This window comes from Paramisgurnus dabryanus, chromosome 2 (genome assembly GCF_030506205.2).
Source record: "Paramisgurnus dabryanus chromosome 2, PD_genome_1.1, whole genome shotgun sequence".
In the NCBI taxonomy this organism is placed as follows: Eukaryota; Metazoa; Chordata; class Actinopteri; order Cypriniformes; family Cobitidae; genus Paramisgurnus; species Paramisgurnus dabryanus.
The window spans coordinates 41,728,568-41,756,486 of record NC_133338.1 but is presented as its reverse complement, the minus strand read 5'-3'; the positions used below and the strand labels follow the sequence as shown (position 1 = coordinate 41,756,486).

Here is a 27,919-nt window from a genome sequence, read left to right as displayed (position 1 = left end):
TATGTTTTCCATTAACATATTTTATTAGTGATTATCATGTTAACTCTACAACATATCAGTAGACACTCATTTAGCCTAAAGAAAGATACAGAGTATTGCACATAAAAAAAGAAGTCAATGACATGAGAAACCGGAAAAAGAAAATCCAAGTACGTCATTTAACAACACCGCACGCTGGAAATGATAGCGCAGCCTGCTAATATGTGCCTTTCAGTACAATTGAGACAAATAGCATCTAAATAGATATGTTTAAAATAGTACTTTATTTAATATAACTATGAACTATTACAAGTTTAAACTCAAGATCACATGCAGTACATCGCTAGGCTCAATGGAATGCTATATTTCAAAGATCTGATGCTATATCAAACTCATAGCTCATAACTAAGGGATGTTTTGCACAGCACATCATAATGAAGTTATCATATATATATATATTTTTAAACATTTAGTCTTCAAAAAGAAAAGATAATCACAGAGACACTTACAAATTTTGAATATAAAATGCGATCAGTGAACTAGTCACTTGATCTGGCAGTCTGCAGTCTGGTATTTGTTTGTTTATTTGTGTGTGTTTCATTCTGTGGTAATGCCAAGTTTCACCATGACAGGCAGAACATCCAAATAACCAGTAGCTTAAAAGTTACCGCACCTTAAAAACATTAGAGGCAACTAGTAACTGATCATCCTTGTACGTATTAACCTTATAGAAAGCAAAAAGGACAATGCTGAACCATTTGTGTATTTTGTAACCTTGTCTAGACATAAATACCGCTTTTTCCAAAGACATTCAATAAAACTGAACAATTAAATTTTTAAGATTAATAAACGAGACTATGAATCAAGCAAAATAAAACAATATATTTAATCATGTGAAAAGTGTGACAAATAAAATTAAGTTTTAATTTGCATCTACTGTACAACCTTCCTTTCAAAATTAAGGAGTTGATTTTGAGCCCAGCACCTAAAAGCATAGCAGTACTTAAATGCATGTTCAGCATTTAGCTTTTGGTAACACATGCAGTGCATACTCTTCACAAATAGTCTTCTATTAAACAATCAAGTGTTCTTCATCCCTCCCTATTATTCATATTGTGCACCCCGTCACTAATGATTATTTTATTCCTCTAATTGAAGCCTTTGTAATCTACATTGTTATCTTATATTGACATTAGTGAGAAATATGAGCTTTTGCAATAGCGTGAGCTTAAAACAAACTAAAATCTCTTTTGTATAAGCTTTAAGTGCAATTTTCATATAGCAGTTTAGAAATACATCTTCACCTCTTTCTAATACGTAACCCTATGCAAAATGTAAACATGGCAAGACTTTCGTACATACATTTCAAAGATTTTCAGAAAGTCAGTCATTCACTTAACACCATGCATTTCTATTGCCAGCAAATTTGGTTTGAATAATCTCAGTCATTTCCATTCTTTTACAGTCATCACTGTTAGTCTCTTACACTTAAGTTAGTCATATATACATTGTTGTATCATTTAAACTAGGGATAAGTTGCAAATTATTTCCATTTTGATGCTCAAAGTATAATGAAATCAGAGATCTCTTTGAACTTAAACAAACAAAAAATAATCAAACTTTGTCTACAAACACTTTATACATTATTTCATGATAAAAAAATAAAATTTCAATCCAATACCTCTCAGTCATTTTGCCCATTCTAAACGGCTATTTGTACAACAAAATGATTCCTCTTTAGTCCTTTTCAGCATTCAGATCCTAAAATTTCTAATGTTTTCATTCTGCTATACGATTTAAATGTATACTTATTCAAATTCATAGCATTAATCTCTGAGTGCAGGAATGTAATACAATTTAGTAAAATGATTTTAAATAATTCATTATTCTGGCACCCAGGTATTTGCTGATATCACCCATGAAGTATATAATCTCTGTGCCCTTTGCACATGTTTGCGAACTTGATTCATAGATCATTATAAAATGCACAATGTTTGTGTGTCAGATGATGTTGTAGGATGCATGTTAGTTACTGTAAAATAATAAGAAAATAATAATATGAAAAAAAAAATGTAGTTGAACCGATCAGGGAAAAGCAGGAGAATCTCATTTAGGTGAGATGCAGTACTTACAGTAGGGAGTTTCTGGTCCTTTGGTTAAAAACGAAGTAAAGAGGTACACTTGTGCTTTAGTTAAATATCATTATAAACAAGGATATATAACATAGTTGTGTTTGTAAAGTTTAATTCAAAATCTGAGGGTTAAGAATTGTAGTTTCTCCATTTGTGTGTTTATGTATGTGTACAACTTAAAGGGAAAAGCCGCCCTGAAAAGTATACAGAAAAAGGCACATCTTCCTTCTGTTCTAAACTATGAAACAATAATCAATGCTTATACCATTTAGTTGGGTTTGTGGAGAACAAATAATATGTGCTGCAGTACAACACGGGCAGTTAAACATCAAAGGGTTAAAAATCCTATTAAGGCTGTAATGGACCTTTTGAGAGTAAAGATGTGAACCTGGGAGCCGTGTTGAATTTAGAACTCTATTTTGCAGGCTGGGAAAGACTCGTCCTGCATCACTACTGTGCTGCTGCTGGCCAGGACCATGATGTTTAACTCCTGTTGTTTTTCATGGGTCTGTTGGTACCACTCACGGGTCACTTCTGTGTCATGAGTAGGTATTAACGTTACCTAAAAATAAGACAGAGTCAAACATTTATAGTGTATAGTATGGTATAGCATAGCAAAGAGTTAACAGTTTAACAAATACCTGTAGATTGGTGCCCCATTGTGCCTTTCCTTCAAGCAAGGCATCTAGTACACTACGGCTTGGCTCTCCGCTGCTGGAGTCATTTCCACTCACGACATAATATGCAGAACGAATACGCTTGAAGAATTCCTGGTCTACATTTTTAGCACTGCAGTGGTTGGGAATGTAGGCCAGATCCACATAGATAGGAGGGCCTGGTGGGACAGCGGCACTTGATTTAGCTGAAATTGATACAGAATATATGGCATCATTTTCTAAGATGTCAGTCAACTGTATTTAGTTTGAATTGGCTTACTCAAATATTTATGTTTATACCTGTACTGTTCTTAAGACCATTGACAAGGCCTTTTCCTGTGTTGTGGCTTGACCTTGACAGATCGTCCTCCATGTCCTTCTTCTTCAGAGAGGAAGAGGGGTCCTTGGACCTCCTAGCAGGAGACGAGGACTTTGTTTTACCTGATTTCCGTAGACCCTTTGTTTTGGAATCTTTCTTGGCCGATTTGTCTGTTAGGCTTGACAGAGCGTCAGGATCTACCATACACACATCAGGACGAGGGGGGTAAGGGGCAGGGTCCATCATTGGTGATGGGAAGGGATCATTATCTTTGTCAGGTGACCTAGATGAGTACTGTTTTCCACCAAAGGCTCCAGATGATTTATCTACAGGGAGGTAGTCTGCATCTTCATCTGAGTCAACGTTCCCTTCTGCTGTGACTGACGGACACTCTTCTGTTCCTGGAGGAGCGTCGGAATCTGACTGGGAATGTAATGGTTCACTGATAGAGGTTGGAGGAGTGTCCTCCCCACTGGCACTAATCCCAGCAGCCATGGCTCCAGAGAGGTTCTGTAATTCGTTGTCTTTACCATGATGACTGTGAGATTGTTGTTTAAAAGATCTTATCTTCTCATAAGGCTGTTGTTGATCAGATCCTTGGCTTCTCTGATCTTCATTCTCCTCATCACTTGAAAGTTGACATAAGCTTGGATTGATGAAGGATGGTGATGTGTCTCCTCTCCTCTGCTTATACTCACTGGAGGAATAACCTGGAGAAGCTTTGGAGGAGTGTGGACGAACGCCACCATCTGAAGGATGGTCAAAATCATCATCATGCTTGCTTGGGTTGTCTGCATAATAAGAGGATTGGAAAGGTTGGTCTGTGGATGAGAGAGAAAGCGGACGTGGCAGGTGCTCTGGCTCTGTTTCTTCTTCTTCTTCATACTCATCCTCATGACGATAATGAGGCAGGGAGGCCCCTGGGCATATGTCTCGTTGCTGCTGGAGTTCCCATTCATTGGGGCTTCTAATTGCTTTTGCGTCAAATTCTTGGCTCTTCATCTCTGTTTTTGACAGGCCTATTTCCATCTTGCTGATTCCACCAAAACTCTGTGGTGCACTCATGATGACTTCTGCAGGCCCATTTGTTGTGTCTGGTTTTACAGGTTCAGGGAAAGAGGAAGTGTATGAGGTAAGTACATGTGAAGTAGGAGTTCCTCCCATACCAGAAGACGTGTCCAATGACAGTTTCTCACTCAAAGAAAAGCTGGCATCTTTCTTTTCGGCTTGGGATGTCAGTGGAGATCTTTGGTACTGTAGTTTGTCATGTTCAGTTTCATCTATATAATCACCCTCCTCTTCACTACTCTCAGTGTCTTCATAGTACTGCTTTTCAGGGGCCTCATAATGAAATGTTGATGAAGCACTATAAAGACATTCAGGAATGGAGTCTTTCTGTGCTGCCTGAGGAAGAGAAGAAGACAATCCAGTTGCCCCAAATTCAGCTTGCAATCTTGAGTCATCATCCCACTCTGGCTTGTAAAAGCACTGACCCTGTGGACCTTGATCTAAAGTAGCGCTCGTAGAGTCTTTCTTATCGCCTATACAAGTACCAGTTTGTGGAGGGAAAGATTTGTTTTCCTCAAATGGTGATAATGGTGAGAACCTTGCAAGGCTAGAGGTGGATTCAACTGTTGCGGTGGCAGGTGGCAGCTTTTCTGAAACTTCTAAATATTCATCCTTAACCTGCCCACCAGAACTAGAGAACGATGATTCCATTCCTGGTGAATGTTCATCTTTGAAAGAGGAATACTCAAAGCCAGTACTGGCTGCAGTCTCCAACTCGTCTCCAAACTGGCGACTGGTAGAAAGAGATGCTGAGGCTGAAGAGGAATGACTGTAGGAAGAAGAAGACGAGTACGCTGTTGCTGACATAGTAGTATAACTTAAACCCAATACAACAGAGTCATCTGTTTTCTTCTCTAGTGCATCTGGTGTCTTTTGCCTGTCAAACTGAACCTCTTTGCTTTCATAGTGATATTTATCATCTAAAGACTTCTTTGACAAGGGCAAATATGACTGAACGTCTTCTCCAACAAAGCCATCTTTCTCCTCACTTGAGGAATGTGAAAATTGAGTGGAGCCTATAACATGACTTTCTGTAGGCAAAGATGAAGTGTCACCTGTAGCAGCATGCAGTGAATCCTTGGGACCCTCATGGCTTAAAGTGGATTCAAATGTTGATGAATCTAGATGCTTACCATAAGTGCAAGAGCCAAAGCTATAGTCATGTGTAATGGTATCTGTCTTTTCATCCTGGAATTGAGTAGGTACAGTGCAGGTGATGCTACTCAGTGGGCTCTTGGGATCTTTCTCTGGTCTGTCTTTGGCTCCTTTCTCAGTGTCATTATCACTTAAATGCTCGCCATACTCATAAACATCATCCTCATCATCTTCCTCCTCATCTTCGTCCTCTTCGTCTTCATCCTCATCTTCATCTTCTCCATCAGCAAGCATCTTCAAGTCTTCAGCTATTGATTTTTTTGTGCAAACTGCAGATTGGCCTACTGCAGAACTGGTACTTTTATAATCAGAGATGAGGCAGTCATTTGCATAATGGCCCGATTGTTGTTCACCAGCTTCTACCACCCCACTTGAATCAGGCTTTTCAAATTTAACTGAAAATGGGTCTCTGTCCTCTGAAATAGAATAAGAGGTTTTCTCCTGTTCAGCTTTATTTATATTCTCAAAGAACGTTCCTTGAGACATGTCCTTAAACTCAGGTGGCTCAAAGATACCTTGCATTTCACCATGTAATGCTGATGATATTTCCATTTCATGTGATGCTTTAATGTCTGGAATCTTCCCAGTGGATGTATCCATGCTATCGCCTTTCCCAGTTGTCTTTACAGCAATATCTGTATCCTCAAATGTGTTATCTGGTGGCAAATTAGGAGAGTATGAATCGACTGAACTTGATTTACTGTCGTATACATCAGAGTATGTAAAGCTCTTTCCAACATAGGGTGTATCTTGCCTAACGACTCTTTCAGAATCCCCTTTGAGGCCTTTTTCACAATCAGGGAGGGAATACAAGTTAAAGTGAACAGCCTTATCGCTGTCTTTAGAGATCACTTCTGGGTCATCTATCTCTGAGAATGACACATCTTTTTTGCCTTGGTCTGCTGAAGTAGAACCTAACATGCTCTGAGGTGCTTTTACACACGAGTAAGTTCCATCCTCGGTTTCACTTTCATCTTCCTCTCCTGAGCTTAGCATCTGGGTTTTTTGCTCTTCACCCAAGAAGGCTGACAATTGTGCATTATTTTCCACATCCACTGCTGTACAGGTGGGTTCTTCATCAAGAAAAGTGCTCTCTCTCTCCTCTTTGTATTTAGTTTTACTACACACTTTATGCTTTTCCTCTTCTTCATCTGAGTCATATATTTGTTCCTTTGTGCTAAGGAATCCCTTTTTGAAAGGATCCACCTCTTCGTCAATTATTATTACAGGTTTTTTGTCAGCAGGAGAATCATGAGTCAAATACTTCTGAAATTCTGCAGATTCTTTCTCAGGTTTGTCTTCTATGTCCACACTTAATGGTTTTTGTGTCCTTTCCTCAGTTGGAGAGTAGCTACTGCTGGTAGGTCCTGATTGTGTGGGTGAGGCTAATTTCATAGTGCTGTCATCTGGGCTGAGACATCTTTCTTCACTCTCTGAAACAACACTTTTCTCTGCGGTGTAAGGCAAATGTGGTGTGAAGGACAAACTATGGTCGGATGAACCTAATTTAGGCTCATCTTTAGACAGTGAGACTTTTTCATCTTTGTCTTCTGTACCAGAATACATCAAAGGAGAAGAAAGAGGCGTCATTGATGCTGGAGCATTCTCAGGAACATTCTCTTTTTCTTGGAGCATGGCAGCACATGCATAACCCTCATGGAGCTTTCCAAGTGGCATGTCAACATTCGGTGTCTGATCCTCATCCTCTTCCTCATCATCTTCATCCTCATAATTTGTTTGAGTTGCTGTCTTCCCAGTAGTTTCCATTTCTGGCACAATGGGTAAACATTCCTCAGAAGGTGGAGATTTGAAACATTTATCCTCCTCTAATGAAGATGTTGGAGAAATAGTTCCAGCTGAGTGAAGGTACTCTTTTCCTTGGGTGGCATCTGTCTGTCTGGATGATGGTATGCTATTTACAGTGTCCAAAAATAAAGAGCTTTTTCCTGCCTCTTCCGTAGGTGGTGCTGTGACAGATGCTATAGACTGATCTTCAGTAACAGATGTTGCAAAAGATGATAGTTTGTCATATTCAGTGATTGATGTGGCTGATGATATATGCTCTTCTTCAGCTAAGGGAGCTGCTACTATATTGGTTGCATAAGCAGATAAAACTGGCTCTTGGTCTACTGCAAATCCTTTTGATGATAATTCAGAAGCAACAGATATGGTTGGTGGTTTCATACCATGGATGGTGTCAAAACTTCCGGGTTCGTCTGGAACAGAGATGTCACAAGAGCTGACGTCATATTGAAGATGCGGAATTCGGTCTTCTGGCTCCTCATTAATCTCCTCATCAGATATGGTCTGCTCGGTCTCAGAGTAACCTGGAATGGTCTCATCTTGGATGAAAGAAATGTGCTCTGCAGCACCTACGGATTTGGCAGATTTCATGTCAGTCTGTGTTGTCTCCCAGTCCTTCCCCAGTTTTTCTTTCTTGGCCTCATCTGATTTGTACTTGAGCTCCTCTTCATGTACTATACCCTCTGCGTCTTCTAGCTCTGCTTTCTCAATCACATCTTCATCCTCCTCACTGTCACTCTTTTTGGGTGTGATTTTAAATTCCTTTTCTTCATCTTTTGCTTTTTCTTGCCAGCTTTTGTCATCTACACTCTCCGTGGAGACTGTTTTAGAACTTTTCAGTTTTGTTGTATATTCATCTTCTATGTCATCTTCTGTGGCAGCACCTTCTTCCTCAAATCTATCTACAGATTTAGAGGGGGGTTCACCTGTCGTTTCTCCATAAGGTACCCTCTCTTCATGAGGGGATTCTGTCTCAACATCTGTTGTGATTATTCCCTCGTCAGGAGATTCAATGTGAGGGACAACAGTGTCAACTGAAGACTGAAGAGTTGAAAAAATTTTGCTTTCTGTGGGCTTGGAAAGCTCCTCTTCCAGTCGCAAGGCTTCAAAATCCTTGGTTAGATCCTCTGGGGAGGAGACTATGGACCTTTCACTCCCATGTTTCTCTAGTGAAGCTTGCTTGGCAGCTGGCCTGTTTTCTTGCTCTTTCACAGCTTTAGTTTTTTCTACTTTAGGCTTTACTTGAACCTTAGCTTTGTTCAGAGTCTTTCTGACCTCAGGGGTGAAAGGCTTTAAGTCAGGTTTAGTAATTTTTCTCAGTTCTGTCTTAGGTTTTTCTTTTTTCTTTTCCTCTTTAATTTTGGGTTCTTTTTTAACCAAGTTCTCTTTTTTGATATCTATCTTTTCTTTCTTTGGTTCTTTCTTTTCTTGATCTTTCTTCTCCTCTTTGGCAACCTTCTCTTTGATATGTTTTTTAGGAGGTTTTTCCTTCTGCAGTTTCTTTTTCTCTTGGTTAACTGAATCAGGAGACAATGTCTTGGGTTTCAGTGTTTTTGGAGCTTTAACACTCTCTTTAATTTTCTTCTCTTTCTTTTCAACTTTGCTCTCCTTCACTGAGTCGCTCTTTGACTCAATGTCTTCATTTGCCTCCTTCTTGCTTGCTTTTGTAGTGGGCGACATTTTAGGGGAGGATTTAAGACTTTCTTTGCTACTTGTACTCAGCCTCATCTTACTTTGTTTGATCAGTGGAGGTGGAGCTCCAGATGACATGTCCTTCTGAGTAGCTACTGGATATCGCAAGAAATCGAGATGCCTCAGCTTTTCCAGACCCTCAAATATCTTGTTTTGTGGGGCATTTCCCGGAAACAAGACCCTGACAATTTTTTCAGATGGACTGGCAGGTACCCACACAACCAGAGCTGTTACCGATGTGAGGTAAGGAACAGAAATCTCACCTTCTTTGCCATTGGCCAGAACAATCCCAGTCTTTGCTTTACTGTTACCAGACCACTTTTGCATGAAGAATTGCATTTCTTTACTGTCCTTTAGAGGATTTAGAACATACATGTCTAATTTGCCAACACCCAACTTGTGAAAGAGTGTTAAAGGCTCAATTGTGTTACTCACAACTCTATATAAAGGTTCAGGTTTGATGCCCAGTTTCTGAAGGTATTGCAGAGTGAGAGAGGCCTCCTCGATGCTCCTTTTTGCTTTTAGTGTGGTTTCAGGCATCTTTAGCTTCTCAGGAACATTAAAGAACACAACGCCAAGTTCTGGTGAGATCAAGTTTTTCATCCAGTCTCCAAAGCCAGTTGAACCATGGGTCTTCTCTTCTTCCTGCTCCGCAATTTTTCTCTGTAACAGTCCGTTGATGCCAGCAAGATTATCTGCTCCTATATGAGTAAGGAGAACAGAATCAATCCTATCCAAATGTCTGACTAGCTTCCAGAAGCAAGATTTTCTGTCCGATCCACCATCAATCAAAATATTGAACCCATTAACTGCAAACAAAGCAGAATCTCCCCGTCCTCCAGGAAAGATGTAGCAGCATGGCTTGGACAACTTGAGGAACCCTCCTGAGGTCGGTGGTTCCAGAAGCTCAAGAGGAGAGACAACGTCCACTGTCTCAGAGACATATTCTGTGAACTCGGTCACACCTTCCATCTCAGCCAGCACAGGCTCAGGGTTCATTCTATACACCAGTAGGCTCTGCTCCTGTTCACACCCTAGGGAGCTCCAGCCTCCCTCTTCTTTACAGGACACAGTCAAACAGGCTTTCTGAGTTTCAAATGGCTGGTTCAAGAGATCTTTAATCTATAAAATATAAAAAAAAATCTCCTTTTAAATAAAAAATATGGCACTAAAAATTAAATTTGGATCTGCTAAAAGCGAATTAGCCACTTACCCTACGACTTGAGATAATGCCAGAGAATTGTTTCCAGCCAAACACTCCACTTTGCAGGATAACGCCTTCACCCTGATTAGTACTCTGTCCACTTATGACCAACAACTTATGTCCTGCTGAGTCACAGAGCAGTGATCTGATCTACAAAAATGTAAGAAAAGAGAGTGCATTTATAAAATTTTAACTGGATGTCTTGCATAGTTATACTGTTAATTGCAAATAAAATTGACTTGATGGAAGCCAGGACAGTAGAATAAAAATATTACCTCTATATTAATATTCTCCTCAGATGGATTTACTAATACGACAGTCTCAAGAACACTACTCTTGTACTGCAAAAGTCTTTGTCCTACAAAAGAAGTTTAGGATAGATATAAAATGATTAAAATGCACAAAAATGTCATCAGATACAGGTCTTATTGCTTTTGCTATTAGTATATTTAGGGCATATTTATTGAAAATACAACTCATTAATATTTTTTTTGTCATATATTAAGAAAATTTAAAGTAAAAAGGTTGCACCATATTTGGGATGATGCCGCAACTGCCTCTTTGCACTGCCTTTGTTTTATCACTGTCTTTTTTACCTCCTGTTGCTGTGCAGGAGTACTCTAATCCTGTGAAAGCAGTCTTCTTAATTCCATGCAATCAAAACAATATTGCAAAGCTGCTGCAAGCAAATCTATTGGCTGTTGCCATGGGGACAGTGAGCTGGCGACTGCCGGCAGACGCGTTACACTGACCCAGTCTTGATGCTGCGCGACGCATTGCAGCATTTCTGAAAAGACTGGAAAAAAAACCTAGCTGAAAATATAAATGCAAGCAGCTCACAGTTATAACAACGTATGACCCAGTGGATTATTCGGCTTTATTAAGCAGAAACCACTCATTGGCTGTTTAAACAGCTTCAGATCTTTCTATAGTATCTATAGGAGCATCTTCACAGCAGTGAGAAAGGAACAAGGGTGTTCAGACTTCAAAAGAAGATTGATGATTTGCCTGTGGTTTTTACACACTTCACAGCTTCTTAACAGATGTGTGTGTTTAGGTTCTGAAACCCTTACATAGTCAATTAATAATTTAAATTAAAGCAAATTGCTGGAAAAATAAAGATAGTGAATAGAAGAATAGAGGACTAGAGAAAGGGGAAATAATGAAAGAAATAATAAAAAAGCTTCCTAAACTGTATAACATATGATAGTTAATAATTGTACAGTCACTAACCCACAAACTCTTCTCATTGCATCACAGGAGATGAAAATCCACAACAACCTGGTAATATTATTTTTTTATCCAAATTTGACTCACAATATCATTATATTGTGATTCATTAGTTTTTGTATAATTAATATGTATAATATTGCAGTCCCGTTATTATCTTTCATGTGCACTGTACTTCAGTAATTTAATATTTTAAGCCTGTTCTGTGTTCATATTTTCTTTTAGGGCTGCATGATAAATCGCATGTGACTCGTCAGTAAAGCCGGTTCCTTGAATAGCAGTAAATCGCAATCACCTGCTTTCAGATGGAGAGGCACAAAGCCGTAGTTCACTGACAATCAGGCCAATTTCGGTTTCATTACCGGGAACATATCACCTGTAATAATGAATGCAATACTTAATTTTCGTTCATTTATAATAGACTACCCTTTACGGTGTAAGTTAAGTAATTACTGAAAAAATGAATGAGAAAAAAATAAATAAAAACCTTGATACTTGTCAGAATATCAATATGGTATCGCAAATATTGCAATACTGTGACAATAAAAGTAAAAAAAGTTGATAATGCATGTCTAGTGTAAAATCAGGGAGAAAAAAAATGCTCGTATAGGTTATTTAATTCCCAATAAATTTAGCTCTTTACTTGGTCAAGTTTGACCCTTCAGATAGTTGTCATCATTTTGATATCCTTTCCTACTGAACCAACAGTGGGACTACTCTCTGTGTACTGTAACAAGATGTTTTGGGACAATTGTCAACATGACCTTCCGATTTGCATTCAATTTGTGATGGACAAGAGATAATATTGTGAATAGCAAAACCAGGCAGCATGGTCTCCTGTGACATTGCGCATATGGATGATATGAGTGGCCATATTTCACACACCTTTACCTTACACCTTAATGCCATTAAAGTAATTAATGAATTAATTAACATTATAACAACAACCCAACGTGTTGACCCAACGCAGGGTAAAAAAAGAAACAGATTTTTTAGAGCATACATTAGAGCCCGACCGATATATCGGCAGGCCGATATTAGGCATTTTCCATTTATAATGGCCGTTTCTGAAAAAAAAAAAAAACATACACAAACACACACACACACACACACACACACACACACACACACACACACACACACACACACACACACACACACACACACACACATATATGGGTGATTCTCACGAAACCATTGAAACACCACGGCACTAATGATTTTAGCTATAAAATGTGTAATATAGTAATATTAAAAAGCATCAGAATTAACACAATACTGTGTTCTACCTTGCACAATGTGTGATTTCAACATAAGAATTTATAATTTGTCAATTTTATCTAATTTTCTGCTGAAATTCTCATTACCGCAATGTGTCCAGCTGTGTTTGAACATGCGTTATGTTGTAATTTAATCAAATTAACACAAAAAAAAAAAAAAAAAAAAAAATGGATGTTTTGCTAGACTACTTTAGATGACAGAAAAAATATTTACTGAATATTCATGTATAATAATAATGAAGAAAAATAAGGAAAATGATGTGTCCATGCCTGATGTTCTCATCCTCCGCAACACTTTTTGAGAACAGTTTAAGCACACATACAGAATTTTAATAAAGTTTGATTTTGAGTGACCAAGCACATGGACCAGTTACTTCAAGATGGCTACCAGGTAAGATCATTTTTTTACAGTTAATTTGAAGTATTGTCTTGTCAGAATGCTTACACGACATTTTGATTATCATTACCGCAACAGATGCTTATTAAATGTTAATTTAATTAATAGAAGCATAATACTTTGATTTTAAATGCATGTGCAGAATCTCCAAATTATGTTCTGTCAGGTTTGTCATGTCATTTTGAAAATATGTCAGTGTTGATGTTTTCTGACTGTTGCGGTAATGAGATTTTTTAGGACAAATTTTTTTAATTATGTTACAAAAAGTGTTAAATGATAAGTAAAAGTGTTTAAATTAATGTTCCCATTTACTCCAGACTTTGTTTTTCAATGTCTGATGGGAAAAAAAGTAAATTTAAGCAATTTTGACATTTTCATGCTTGACATTTTTAAAACCAAGTTTTCGTGAGAATCACCCATATATGATATCGGAATATCAGATTTTAAAACCAACAAACATTTGTATCAGTATTGGCTTTCAAAATCAATAATCGGTCGGGCTCTAGCATACATTAAATCCTCCTCCTTAGTCAAGTCCAGAAGCAAACAGTTAACCAACTTGGACCATTAAGAGTTTTGCTTCAAAGCAAATTTGCCTATTGAGGTAAAGAAAAAAACAGGCATGAATTCTGCTGAAGATATTGGATTGGAGTAAACTAGGTTAAGAAAAGATACAATAATCAGGTCACTACAGTAAACATATGCTCTACTTGTTGTGGGGTAATAAAAATAATGACATTTCAGAAAGCTATAAAAAGATAAACAACATATTGCACAAAAATAACAAAGACAAATCCTTTTTATGTCATGGAAATTTAAATCCATGGAAGGTTTAATGTTTTAAAATCATGCACACACACATTTCCAAAAGTAGCTCACCAGATGGTGTCTAAAATTAGCTAAATCACTATAACCAAATCACACAAGAATGTAAAACACTGACAAATGGAGTCAGAAGTATTTTACACTTGCTGAGACTAACTTGTCACAGTCTAGGTCTAATCTTTAATCAATGCATTTTAAGCTTTACATTAAATTTTGACTTTTGGGATTACACTCTAGAAATATCAGATGGAGTTATTTTCAACCCAGAATTAGGTCAAAAGGAGACGAACCCAATCTAACCTACAGTATGCTGGGTTGTTTGATTTTATCCATTGTTGGGTCAAATATAAACATTTACTGGGTTCTTTTAAACCAACAGCTGGGTTTGTACCTTTTTGATCCAACGCTGGGTTGAAAATAACCCTGTGAAGTAAGCTACATATTATAACTACAGTACAAGTCTGCCAGGCAAGTGACAGATGCTTTCAGTGAGAACAAATACTGCCTCACAGGCTTCAACTACTTAAAGTTTTTCTTAATGTCTGTCTTTGAACTCACTCACTATGCCTCCAAAATCATTATTCAGAAGAGACTTCTGTGTATTTTGGAACAATGACACATGCCTTTGTGTAAAATAGTCATTATCTGAAAAAATCAGAGCCCTGATTAAACTTTCCACCAATTAAAACTGTAATGGTGCTTGATTCTGACAGCTGAAACTATACTTGCAAGGCTCATTTCTCACTCATCGGAAAGATGAGGTGTAAATGCGATTATACCGTCTAATGGCTGACTTCCAACACATCATTATTACTGAAGAGAATCAAAAACGCCCATACATTTAAAAATCTTCAGCTGTTGTTGGTTGATGGGAGCAATTACATTTCAAGTCCATTACAAGTACTTGAACAGATCATCACATTTAAGAACCATCACATCAGATACGTCTGTATGAGAGAAGTATTTCGTAAAGCCAATGTTATCTCATTCTACCTTTTTCCTGTCTCTGACCACAGTTCAGCTGCCTCTGAAACGCACAGTGTGTGACAGAAACAGAAAGAGCAAGGAGGTGTGTCCCACTTTTAAACAGTTATCTTATGGTAGTGAATTAGTAAGCGGTAGACTTTTGTATTTAATCCTATTAAAGCCTCTTAATTGCATCAATAGCAGTGAAATTCTGGACACTACTGGACCAGGGAGCTGTCTGTAAAACCACTGCATGTTTATGTCAATAAAATTGTTTGGTAACAAATAGGGGTAAAATAAAGCCCCCTTATGGCACAAACAAGAGTTGAGCTCTCATTATATATGCCCTCTTGTTGTGTAATGGACCCATTATGCTATAAACAGCTAGGCTGCATGAATACAGAGAATGGGTATCTTACAGTTTATACAAATGGTGCATTTAAATGCAACAAATTACTGAAAGGAACAAATAATACAAAACACAGAGGGGCACTGGCACTTAAAATGTCCATTTTGGTACTAGTTAAAGGAATAGTCCATTTTCTTAAAAGAAAAATCCAGATAATTTACTCACCACTATGTCATCCAAAATGTTGATGTCTTTCTTTGTTCTGTCGAGAAGAAATTATGTTTTTTGAGGAAAACATTGCGGGATTTTTCTCATTTTAATGGACTTTAATAGAGCCCAACATTTAATACTTAACTCAACACGTAACAGTTTTTTTCAATGGAGTTTCAAAGGACTATAAACGATCCCAAACGAGGCATAAGGGTCTTATCTAGCGAAACGACTGTCATTTTTGACAAGAAAAATAAAAAATATGCTTTTTTAAAACACAACTTTTCGTCTAGGTCCGGTCCAGCGTGACCTAATGTAAATGCATAGTGATGTAGGGAGGTCACGTGTTACATATATAAAACGCACATTTGCGGACCATTGTAAACAATAAACTGACACAAAGACATTAATTAGTATCAGTTGACATACAACAACGTAGGAACGGTCCTCTTTCAACACACTTGTAAACACTGGGGCGGAGTTTCGCGTTTGTCCTCTGTGACCTCTTGTCATCATGACGTATTGCGTGGGGTCACACTGACGCATCACGACCGGATCTAGACGAAAAATTGTGGTTTAAAAGAGCATATTTTTTATTTTTCTTGTCAAAAATGACAATCGTTTCGCTAGATAAGACCCTTATGCCTCGTTTGGGATTGTTAATAGTCCTTTGAAACTCCGTTGAAAAAAACTGTTAAGTGTTGAGTTAAGTATTAAATGTTGGGCTCTATTAAAGTCCATTAAAATGAGAAAAATCCTGCAATGTTTTCCTCAAAAAACATAATTTCTTCTCGACTGAACAAAGAAAGACATCAACATTTTGGATGACATGGTGGTGAGTAAATTATCTGGATTTTTCTTTTAAAAAAATGACTATTCCTTTAAGACATGTAAATTAATGGAAAGCTTTGAGGCACCATAATACAGCAAATAAAGTGCATTCAAAATCAATTTTGAAGATTAATGACCAAGAAAAATCTCACAAAAACTGCTTCACATTAACAGGTGTACAGGACTCCTTAAGACTTTGACAGAGTGGTGCTGAAGCAAAATCCTTCCCATCAGCACAGCAAATGTGTCCAGGTCACCTTTACAATGATCCACGTGAGAGATCATTTAAACCAGTACAGTAAATATATTTAAATCAATGTCATTCTCAAACATTGAAAATATTACCACAGAACTTGTACATTCTCTGCCTAATACTGTGATTTACTATGAGTATGTCAAAGATAAACACCGAAGGCCTGCACACCATTTGCATAATCGATTGGCATGGCAAATATTTTGTTAAACGCAAGGGTAGCGTACACAACATCATTCTGTGCCAACCTTACATACATAATGAACTGATCTATGAGATTTATGTCTGGTCTGGGCAATGTCCGCGCATTTCTCTTCGTCTGACAGAATGCGCGCGCGAACACTCAGGTTCCTAAAATCCTTAACTGCATTCCATAATCAAAGAGACACAATTACGATCTGGGTCACAGTGAAAGATATATGTGACGAATCAAAGCAAATACACTCACAATACGCCAACGAACAGGCTGTTAAATAAGATGCGGATCAAATGAGCATTCGCTATCTGTGGTAAATGGTGCACGTACTAAAATCATAGCGTGAAAGTGTGAAAACAGGTCGTAAATAAACTAAACGCATTTCTCCATCTTTACTACCTGTCAAGACATTTACCACTCACCTTGACATCTGTTTTTTGCCAAGGTGTCACTAAACAGCACAGAAACATTGTAGCCGATTTAATCTTTACGACTGAAAGATGACTAAACGTTAAGCATAGAAAGCGATGTCAAAACAAACAATATAACGTTATCTGAGGTAAACACAACAGCAGATTATTATAACTGCAACGCGGTGAATGAATAAACTTAGCCAGAAAGTAAGATATTTGAAGCATATGCAAATAAACAAACATTTTACAAATATTAAAGACTAGGATTAGGCATACCGTTGCTGATGCTGAGCTGTGTGTATCGCTTGTCGAGCAGCTTGAAAGCGCGTACACAGACGCGAGCGCGCGCTGGTGAGAGAAGGTGTGGCCTGTGATCTTGTATATACGAATAGGAATCAATGACTCTGGTAAAATGAAAAACGTGCAACAATGTGCATCACATTTCTATGGATGCCAATTTCGATCAATCTTATATAAATGATAGGTCAATAAAAAATATGAAAAAAATTTCATGAAGAGATTTCCAAGCACATAACCCAGTCCAAAACGATTCTGTTTTAATACAAACAATAATAAAAAATGTATTTATCAGGAAACAACATACCACATACTGTGGCCAGATCAATTTTAATTAGTCTAAACAAAGACTTGAGCTGCAGTACAATGATATGGTAAAACAGAGAGAAAGCCTCATACACGTATCATCACTCTCAACTTAAGCATTTTGACAAATATTTTAGCACATTGCCTTTTTTACTCATAAAGGATAGATGAATGATGCTTAAGAGAGCCATTAAGAGAGCAGACTTTTGTTTGTCTTTAGGGCAAAGACAATAAAAACCTACTTTAGGTTTTCTTTGTTGTCCTAAATTCACATTAAAATTTCAACTGACATTCTCATCTAACATATACATCACCTTTAAAGGTGACATATCATGAAAATCTGACTTTTTCCATGTTTAAGTGCTGGGTCCCCAGTGCTTCTATCAACCTAGAAAATGTGAAAAAGAAAAACCCAATTAAACCATTCTCTGCAAGCATGTGGAAAAAACAGGTAATTGAAATTTTGTCCCCTTGTGATGTCAGATGGGGATAATACTGCCCCTTAATCTCAACTATCCAACCACGTCTTAAGTGCAGAGATCAGCCACTTTGCATTTAAAGGGACACACCCAAAAATGGCACATTTCTGCTCACACATACAAAGTGACAATTTCAACATATAATAAATTATCTATATGGTATTTTGAGCTAGAACTTCACAAATGTACTCAACAATATATTCAGCTCTTCAGAAATCTAGAGGCTTTTAAATAAAATCTACAATTAAAGGTCAAATCTCATGTCACTCTGGAGTACCTATAGAGAAGTACTACATCCTTCATATCTCTGAAAAATCAGTTGTTCTATCAGATTTATAAAAGACAGAACATGTTCATGTTGCTTACATTATATGCATGTACGTATGTGAGGATTGCCAAAAAAAAACAGACATTTGATGCATTTTTACTTACCGCCTGCGACTAGGACCTGATTGAGACCATTCTATTTTAACGAAACCCAGCTTTAAACAAACACACACGTACAACTCCGCTTCTACCCTGGATAAACAAACTATATTCATTGTTTTCATAATGCTGGTTCATTGTGTGTGCGTGCGTGTGTGCTATTCTGAGTGCCCATAAAAGGACTTCCTCTGTACTATACTTCCACCACTACAATTGCGCATAAAGGAAATAAATCAAGATTGTTAAGTATGCATCTCTCATGTTCAAAAAAAAACTTTACAAAACTTGTACAATCATACGTCCAACTGCTTTTTTTGACACTTTGCCTATGTTTAGCATGAGGAGTCCACCTCTTAAACAGTGCTTATAAGGCAGAATGTATGAAATAGCTTTAAAAAATTTTTTAATTTAATTAAATTTTAATAATAAAAAAAATGTAATAGGTCTAATGTTTGGCATACTGAAACTGTTCAACCAGAAGATAAACAATTCTCTATATCACTGCCTCAATTGTTAATGTGATGGTCAAGAATGGCAACATTGGTCTGGTTAGGAATTTATGTATATCAGATCCCTGATCGGCAGCTGCAAAGCAGGACTGCCAAATCTGCTATTAACTGCACTCTATAAGCATTTTCTTGCAGACACAGTCTGCACATCTTAAACTTTCTGACACAGAACCAGAGAAATATTGAGTTTACAGTAACAAAGTGACAGTGCTGCAAAATCTGAAAAAATACCTATCAAACATATTGATATTGGAATAGAGTATTCAGATATGCTGCAACAATACTGAAATTTATTAATAAATGATGAAGAAAATCAAAGCTAATACTCCGAACACTCAAAAATTAAAAATACAGAAATTATATTGTAATATATTAAATGGATGAAAGCAAAAATGTACAATTTGATTATTATCTTTGTAACAAATATAAATCAAAGCATTTTCACAATATATATTGATACTGGATCATGGAAAATGGTCTAATTGAGGGATTGTTTTAATGTCCAAATGGAATGAATCCATTTATCTGCTACATTTGTTAAATCACATCTAAATTGATGCCATTACAAGATTATAAATAGACACTTCCAGACAAATCCTAAGCAACTGTTCAAAGCAGCAGGCTGGTTGCCACGCCCTTACTGCTAGACAGACTATGTCCATTTCTTGAGTTATTTTATCCTTTCATTATAGTCACATGATAACAGCTGGCTCATCTTACAAACCGGTGGTGCATTAGGACAGTACCACAAAGTTTTAGAATCATCTTCTGCACGTGCAATTATATTCATACAATACAAAGGCATAGGCGATACATTTGCCCAAATCCCTTTTCTACCAATGTATTTGTACACATAGGATTTAAGCCTCTGTGAGATTGTTAAATGTATGTCTACAAGATATGTAAATCCGTTATGCTCTAATCTCTAACAGCAGGGAATCACTGTTTTGCTTACTAAAACAATAACCCGCTGTCTTTCCTTAACCCTTTGCTCCAGAGTCTGGGTGTGGTACTCAGGTTTCACTGTGGTGCAAGATCCAGCAATCAATGCCACAATCAGGCAGACTGGAGTCGCCTGAGCAGCATGCTGACGTTCTTGTGTTCGTGTGCAGACTGCAGGGGTATAAAAGACAAGAATCAATAGCCCATCTTGAATTATTAATCAATGCTAACAACACATCCTTGGGAAGCCCTCTGCTATGGATAACAGCTTTATAGGTGGATAGATCTGTACTCTTTCTCAGGATAAGAGATTTGCACTTTTCCCTGTGCTAACATTAAGTTGAGAAAATCACAAATCAACACTTCACCTAACAGCTAAGTGTTAGGGTTGAGTGTGAAAACATGCTTCGTCTTCAGTGATCTCCAAATTGAAATTTTACAGCAGCTATGCAGCTACATATAGTGGATCATATAGAGATAATCATATCATAAAGTATAAATAGCTTATAGTGTGAACTATAGGCCGATCTAAACCACACTTGATGTTAAATAACAAGATTAAATCCTCCAAAACAAATGTAAAGGCTGTATTTAATTACAACAGAGGTAAGAACTGCCTCTCCTTGCCTTTCTATTGGGGGGAGGGCGATGCGTTTACACATATGAACACCTTTAGCAAGCTCATTGCTCATTTTTCTGTGCCCTGTCAATTTTCCATGTTTATTGAGTTAATTGTGCTCATAGGATCACATAGAAGCTGGTGCATGTAAGTCCTAATGGCATATTTGAAAGCTTTAATAAAGAAACTCGCTACAAGATTATAGGAGTGAGTCATTAATGTGAGGCTGGTTGCTGAAAAATCTCAATTAATTGATCGATGCAGGAGACAGCTGGGGCCATGGTGACCATTCCAGCCTCCTGTCTCTAGGGAGGTAAAGGGATCTGTAATCATCATTTAAGCGCTGATCCATCTGTGTATATTTTAAAGTCCCGAACTGAGGTTTCATGAAGGTAATCGCTATTCCCATCTGAACTGAGCAACATTCAAATGGGAATTGCAACACATGAATTGCATATTACACCATCATCTTATTATTCATTACAGAATCAATGCATTAACCTTTATAATTTTTTACGTTTATTGCATTTGATTTAAAACAATTGTGTTTGATGCTCAATTTTTGCATTGTTTTTATGACATCAATTCACCAGTCTGATCAAATGTTCTTATTCTGTGCCTGACCTCTATACACGGTCTTTATTTTTTGACCTCGACTGTCAGCATGCAGCACTAATCTCAAATCTCAGACATACAATAGGCTGACATGTTGCTAGAGGTTCTTTTCATGTCTCATCTCCAATATTTTTCACTTTTAAGACACAGGTCATATGGGGATTCAGTAGCAGCCGTTTGAAATACAAATCTAGCTCCCCTGCTAGGACCTTGCAAGCTTTCTTTTCAAAACATATACATCATATCACTAACACCAGCTGTTTCGTACATGAGTCTATATTAATAGATTCAATGACAGGATTAGATGTCTGCTATGTATTGTGTAATTATATATCAAGAAATCCAACTATGAGCTAGGCCTATAAAAGCTATGAGCTCAAATAAAATGCTGAAATTGAGAATGACAACATTACAACATTTGCCCAATACATCAAGTCAACATGTTTATTTGCTTTCTACAAATAAAACTGCTTTAATTCATATGCTTTAAATCTAATATACCTAATCTAGCATTTAGATATATTCAGTATAGTTTTTGCTCTGACATTTATAAGCAGCAGCCATGATGACATTGCACTCACATCCTGATCAGTATTCCAAGCACAGATGCAGGAGTGGCAGAGCAGCCGTACTGAGCATGCTCAGTCTCCCACCACCACTATCTGTTGGTTAAAACAATGAAAGTGCTTCTGTCGAGAGCAGAACAGCAGTGACTGCCACCTGTCAGAGATGAAAGTGAAGCGACTGCCAGACTTCTCTTATTAAATAAAGATTTTCTAAACTTCTCTATTTCAAATGCACTCAAATGCAGTAAATGTGGGGATATGAAATGTGTAGCCTACTACATACAGAATACTGTATGTACAAACACATTTGCATTCAAACCTCCCCTATAATTACATATTCATGTTTTTAATTAACTGAACATTATGCTGCACTGTATCTATAACTTTACTGCTTCAGGCAATATGTCTACCTTGTGTTCTAGTAATCTACAACTGAGTACACAGACGCACATTAACATTATTAAATTACAAGCAATGAACATTCTCTCACCAGTCTCTTAAAATGACATCACTCAGTATAGGCAGCCTTCATGGGACACATTCCAGTTTTAAAAGTTCTCTCAACTGAATAAAGCAGCAGGCTTGACTGCAAGGCACAATTTGAGTTTACAATAAAAGACAGAAAGGGTTCGCATTGAGGCCAGTACACTTCTGCGTTAGGACATGCTCGAATAATAAAGCAATGCGGTGAGTAGTAAAAAAACATTTTTTTCTGTCTGGGGAGGTTTTCAATTGTGATTTCTACTGTAAAATATTATATTTGGTCTCCTCAATCAATAGGCTATCCAGTCAAAAGGTACAGTAATAAGACTTCTAAAAAGACTTTAAAGTCCCAATCAAATAAAAAATGGCAATTCTTATTTTTTATGTAAAATTGGAATGTTTATTATAAAAAATTTTTTTTTTACATTCATGTGCCTTCAATGAAAATCTGAAAATGGTCTTTTGCCCTCTTGTGGCAAGCATTCTCTAATGATGTCAGATAGACAGCTTGGGCGGGAGCATCCATTAACTCCACCCCCTTTAACTCTCATGCTGCGTCCGAAACCGCCTACTTCATACTATAAAGTACGCGAAATGCAGTAGGCGAGGAGAGTAGTATGTCCGAATACATAGTATTCAAAAAACAGTATGCGAAAAGTACCCGGATGACCTACTAATACCGGCTAGATTTTGCAGTGTGCATATGATGGACACTTCACTATCCCATGATGCCCAGGCAGAGGAGTTATCCAACAAAGGAGAAGAGGCATGCGGCTGTTTTCGCCATAGACAGTAAAAAAAAATGGACACAGCGACCCCATTGAATTCAACGGAGACAAGTGAAGTCAATTAGAAGCACCCACTTCCTGGGTGTCGAGCGTACTGCGCAGACTCAAACTGAGCTTGATGACGTAGATATCACGTGAGCAACCTGTCTGACAATTGTAAGTCTTCTAATAGCCGTTCCAAGAGAAATTTGAATCACCCACCGAATCTTGCAGAGACGGCGAGCGTGAACAGGAACACATTTGGGTAAGTATTCGGATTAATAATCTCCCTTGATTTTATGCATCCTTGTCCACCCGATTGCCTCATAGACAGTAAAAGATTGCCTCCGAGCTTCTCCTCCTGTCCATACGGTAATTTCTCTACTGTGCGACAGAGAGTCGCAGGTTATGACGCAATCGTTAGCATATTTTTACAAAAACTGCTTCTACTGGGACATTACGTAAGATACAAGGTACTGGAGCCTTTTATACATTTTCGTGTTTCTTTAGAAATAATTAAAGGACAATTGGAGTCTTTAAACACATCAGATGTAAAGTTATTCACTGTCAAAGTGAAGCAAAAATGAATGGGAGTCAATGGGATGCTAACAGCAGGTGGGTGTTCGCTAAGCAATGGCGGCGCCCGTGGAAGCTTCAATAAAATATGAAACCCTGCCCCCTGGTTTTCGCGCTGGAATAACATGACGTAATGAGGACGTATGTCACGTGATGATGTAGCAACATGGCGGATGTAGTACGTCCGAATCTCATTCATACTACCAGCATTCATACTATACAGTACCTACTGTTTTAACGGCAAGTAAGTAGGTACTTCATCTTATTCAGTACTACCTACTATACAGTATGTGGTTTCGGACGCAGCCTCAGTCTGTTGCCAGTTCCATTTCTGAATAAAACGCCTACTTTTCTATATCCAATCAAAACACAAGCCACGCCCACTAATTTCCTTACGCATATTCTGTTTCACTCTGAAATACGTCACAACACAAAAGAAGAGTCGATTGTGACTTCCGGTTCATAGAGACTTTAATAAGTCTTTAAGAAGCAGTATAAAGCACTTGACAACTTCATGAAAATAATGACTATATTTTTAACTTGTTAAAGATAATGTAATTTATGCTCTGATTCTTGGTCTTCATGTGTACATGCATTGTCATAAGGAAAAATAAAAACAAAGCTGTGTGCTAATCTCTCCTAACCACGTTCAAACAGCATTTATAGCCACAAAGTCTGTAAAATATTATATTTGGTCTCCTCAATCCATAAGGCTATCCAGTCAAAAGGTACAGGTCCCAAAAGCTGTCTCTGGTTGAGTTTTGTTGATCTGTAGAGATCAGTAAAATGGCACCTAACGCTACAAAGTCTGCCCTTAATGTTTCACAATAGAGGTGGTACATTAACACTTTGGCCGATTTCCAAATGGAAGTAAGCATCACTGTGCTCTACTCCTTTCGAAGAGCAGAGCCATCAAAGGGCACTCCACTTTTTTTGAAAATATGCTCATTTTACAGCTCTCCTAGAGTTAAACATTAGATTTTTACAGTTTTTGAATCCATTTAGCCGATCTCCGGGTTTGGCCGTACCACTTTTAGTGTAATCCATTGAATCTGATTAGACCATTAGCATCGCGCTCAAAAATAACCAAAGAGTTTCAATATTTTTCCTATTTAAAACTTGACTCTTCTGTAGTTACATCATGTACTAAGACTGACAGAAAATTAAAAGTTGTGATTTTCTAGGCCGATATGACTAGGAACTACTCTCATTTTGGCGTAATAATCAAGGACTTTGCTGCCGTACTGTACCATGGCTCCAGCAAGCACAATGATATTACGCAGCACCTGAAAATAGTGCCCTTGGTAACTTTCAATAGCAGGGGACTATTTTGGGCACTGCGTAATATCATTGCACTTGCTGCAGCCATGGTACAGCAGCAAAGTCCTTGATTATTATGCCAGTTTGAGAGTATAGTTCCTAGCCATATCTGCCTAGAAAATCGCAACTTTTAATTTTCCATTGATCTTAGTACACGATGTAACTACAGAAGAGTCAAGTTTTAAATAGAAAAATATCAAAACTGGTTATTTTGAGCGCGATGCTAATGGTCTAATCAGATTCAATGGACTATGCTAAGCTATGCTAAATGTGGTACCGCCAGACCCAGAGATCTGCTGAATGGATTCCAAAACAGTAAAAATCAAGTGTTTAACTCCAGGGGGGCTGGAAAATAAGCCTATTTTCAAAAAAAGTGGAGTGTCCCTTTAAGGTGAGCTCTTTGAACGGTGTAGGAGATATGCAGATATGTCTCAAGTATGCATATGGATCTCCCATTGCTAAGTGACTGACTAACCAAAATGCTACCTTGACAATGCATATAAATATTATTTTGAATACGTCTTGTCAAATGTTGTTTATTTTTGTCTTATTTCAAACTGATTTGTTTCGCTCTGCTTGATGTTTAAAGTAGATACAGCATGTTAATAAACACAGCAGCTACTATTGAACACTTTCCTACAATCTAGCCTTTTCTACCTTATAACTTCAGATCAATAAACTAATTTAACTCGTATAATTTAACAAGATTTGTAATTTCAAATTATCCCACCATATTTTCTTTGAAATGTATGATGAGAATTCGTTACCCAAGATCACGTGATCACAAACAGAACTTACTTCCTCGAAGTAATCATGGCATGTACACTTCGCTTTCGGACTTCTGGAGGGCCCCTTTTTAAAGGGATTCAGATGTTCACTTTAGTTTGGAATGCCCTTACAAATGCGCAAAGGGCACTTCAAGGGTCAATAAATCACATTTGGAAAATTCCCTTTATTTCTTTACCACCTATTCAACGTGCTAATTGCATCATTCACTTGAATAAACCCAGATTGGCTGGGGAAATCATTAAAACAATGTCTTGTCTAATTAATCTCTCACAGTTTTTAGAATTCATTATGAACATCAGCAACAGAAACCACTCTTTGAGGGAATAATGATTTTTTTGTTTAACAAAACAGCATTTTGCTATCTGTATAAGTTCAAAACTTTTTACACAGACTTTTTCACCATAAATTAGGCTACTAAAAAATTTCACTATATTGCCTAATTATATTTAGTATTCTGTAATTATTAAATAAACCAAAATATATTAAAAAATATTCATTAAAATTGTAGAAATGAACTGAAGAAGGATATTATCATTATCCACTGATAAAAGGGAGTAGGGACTGATAGGGTAATGAAATAGGGACTGATGATTAATTCATGCAGAGATATCATAGACTCCCTGTCAGCAGTCAAATATGAGGAAACATATGGAAGCAAGCTGACAGGGAATTTAAATGAGAGCTAAATACCACACCAGAACAGTTAGATCAATAAAGAGAAGGAAAACAGGTGACAAGGCAAATTGAGACAGCCAGAATAAGGTAGAGTAATACAGTGACAATGCTCTGATTGAGAGCTTGTGCATATGTGTGCATGTGGGCGCTGTTACACCATGCTGCAGTGGAAATATATTTAGATTTAATGCTTTATCCCCTATAGCATCCTAATGCTGATGGTTGCAGTGCAGCCTAGCATGTTGCTATCAGAGCTGTGCTGCTCATAGATATCAATAATAGTGGTAAAAGAAACACCAATTACATGTTATGTCTATTGATGTAGAAAATCTTTTTAGGGCTTTATGAGGTAACCACATGCAGATTGTATTATAGTAGCCTATATTGTATATATGCAGTGAAGCATCAAGTAGAACAGTACAGCCATACATATAAATTGCTACACAATTTCCCACACAGACATCCATACTTTACTGAAGCAAACTCAGTGCACTGATAATGTACAAAATGAAGCCATTATATCAGCTGTGAGAGCTCAGGTGGGTGTGGCAGTGCAGAATCACAGGAAGCATACATCTATGCAATCCACTGTAATCTTTCTCTCGGTGATAACTCTTATTTCATCGTTATTTTTTTTTTCAGATAATGAACTACTATTTCTGTGAAACTTCATCTAATGGGAAGCCGTTTCCTGCTATCATAAAACATATGTGAACCATAACCAGTAAAATGTTTCAGAAATGTTTTCTTTGATATTATAAGTTATTTGAAAGGATCTGCATGAGTCTGCAGTATAGATTTCATGCAAAATAAATAAGCCATACTGTTTGTTGTAAGTTATTTTGTCACAGTCTCGCAAAATTTTAAAAATTTTAAAACTGACCTTTAACTTCTGAAGAAAAGTGGGCAGAATGTTTTGTTTCGAAGAGCTTCAGTTCCTTGTTCAAGTCACAGACAGCCGAATCAGTCTCCCATGACAGAATTCCTAGATGCAGATTAATCCAAATATTATCACACAATGTTGAATGAGAAATTATGTATAGAACCAATAGTCCACATAAATTTTGATTAGAATACAAGTTAAAAGACTTCTCATTAAGATTATCTTTAAAATATTAAATTTTAAGGTATAATCTCTAGCCTACAGTGCTTACTACTTTGTATTATATACCTAAAAATAATATCTAAACATGCTTGAACAATTCTGCATTGCCTATTAATCTACACAGTGTCTATCAATGAAGTTTGTGTAGTCCTTATGTAACTACTTAACTGTTTGTGCTAACCCAAAGGTAAAAAATCCAAACATTGATAACTTACCTCTTTTAATGTGTTCTTTAACTAAATCAAGATGATAATCTGTTGAAATTTCCCCGATGACAATAAGCATATAATATCGAGTCTGACAGAAAGGAGGGCCGACACACCGCTGCTGTCCAAGGTGCTGAATACACTCGCGCCCCTCATGAGGATCTATCTCACCATCTCCTGGCGAGATTTCCATGGTAACTGGATCCGGAGCTGAGGGATTTCTTGCATTTCCATGACAACTGCAGCCACGAGCTCCCTCTGTGAGGCGGGATTAAGGGAGG

The 27,919-nt window shown here is 37.4% G+C and overlaps 1 protein-coding gene across 4 annotated transcripts; it reads right to left on the bottom strand.

The window, feature by feature from the left end:
- Positions 1–27,838, bottom strand: map1aa (microtubule-associated protein 1Aa). Of its 4 annotated transcripts, none has more exons than XM_065289170.2 (7): positions 27,648–27,838; positions 27,211–27,312; positions 10,284–10,366; positions 10,018–10,158; positions 3,068–9,926; positions 2,753–2,946; positions 1–2,673 (listed from the first exon to the last, which is right to left on the bottom strand). In XM_065289170.2, the coding sequence occupies exons 1-7, from the start codon at positions 27,829–27,831 to the stop codon at positions 2,518–2,520; spliced, it is 7,719 nt and encodes a 2,572-aa protein (XP_065145242.1). In that variant the 5' UTR covers positions 27,832–27,838; the 3' UTR covers positions 1–2,517. The 4 variants fall into 4 exon arrangements, with proteins under 4 accessions (XP_065145242.1, XP_065145240.1, XP_065145244.1 ...); XM_065289168.2 differs by having other exon boundaries at positions 2,753–2,973; positions 27,648–27,837; XM_065289172.1 differs by lacking the exons at positions 27,211–27,312; positions 27,648–27,838 and adding an exon at positions 17,235–17,309 and having other exon boundaries at positions 2,753–2,973.
- Positions 27,839–27,919: the final 81 nt, after the last annotated feature.

Excerpts from the sequence above, each read along its gene's own strand:
- map1aa (XM_065289168.2), bottom strand. The coding sequence starts at position 27,831 with ATGGAAATCTCGCCAGGAGATGGTGAGATAGATCCTCATGAGGGGCGC. Across the intron at positions 10,367-27,210 it reads CTTTTCTTCAGAAGTTAAAG|GACAAAGACTTTTGCAGTAC; the intron begins GTCAGTTTTAAA and ends CTTCTTTTGTAG. Across the intron at positions 10,159-10,283 it reads AGGAGAATATTAATATAGAG|ATCAGATCACTGCTCTGTGA; the intron begins GTAATATTTTTA and ends ACATTTTTGTAG.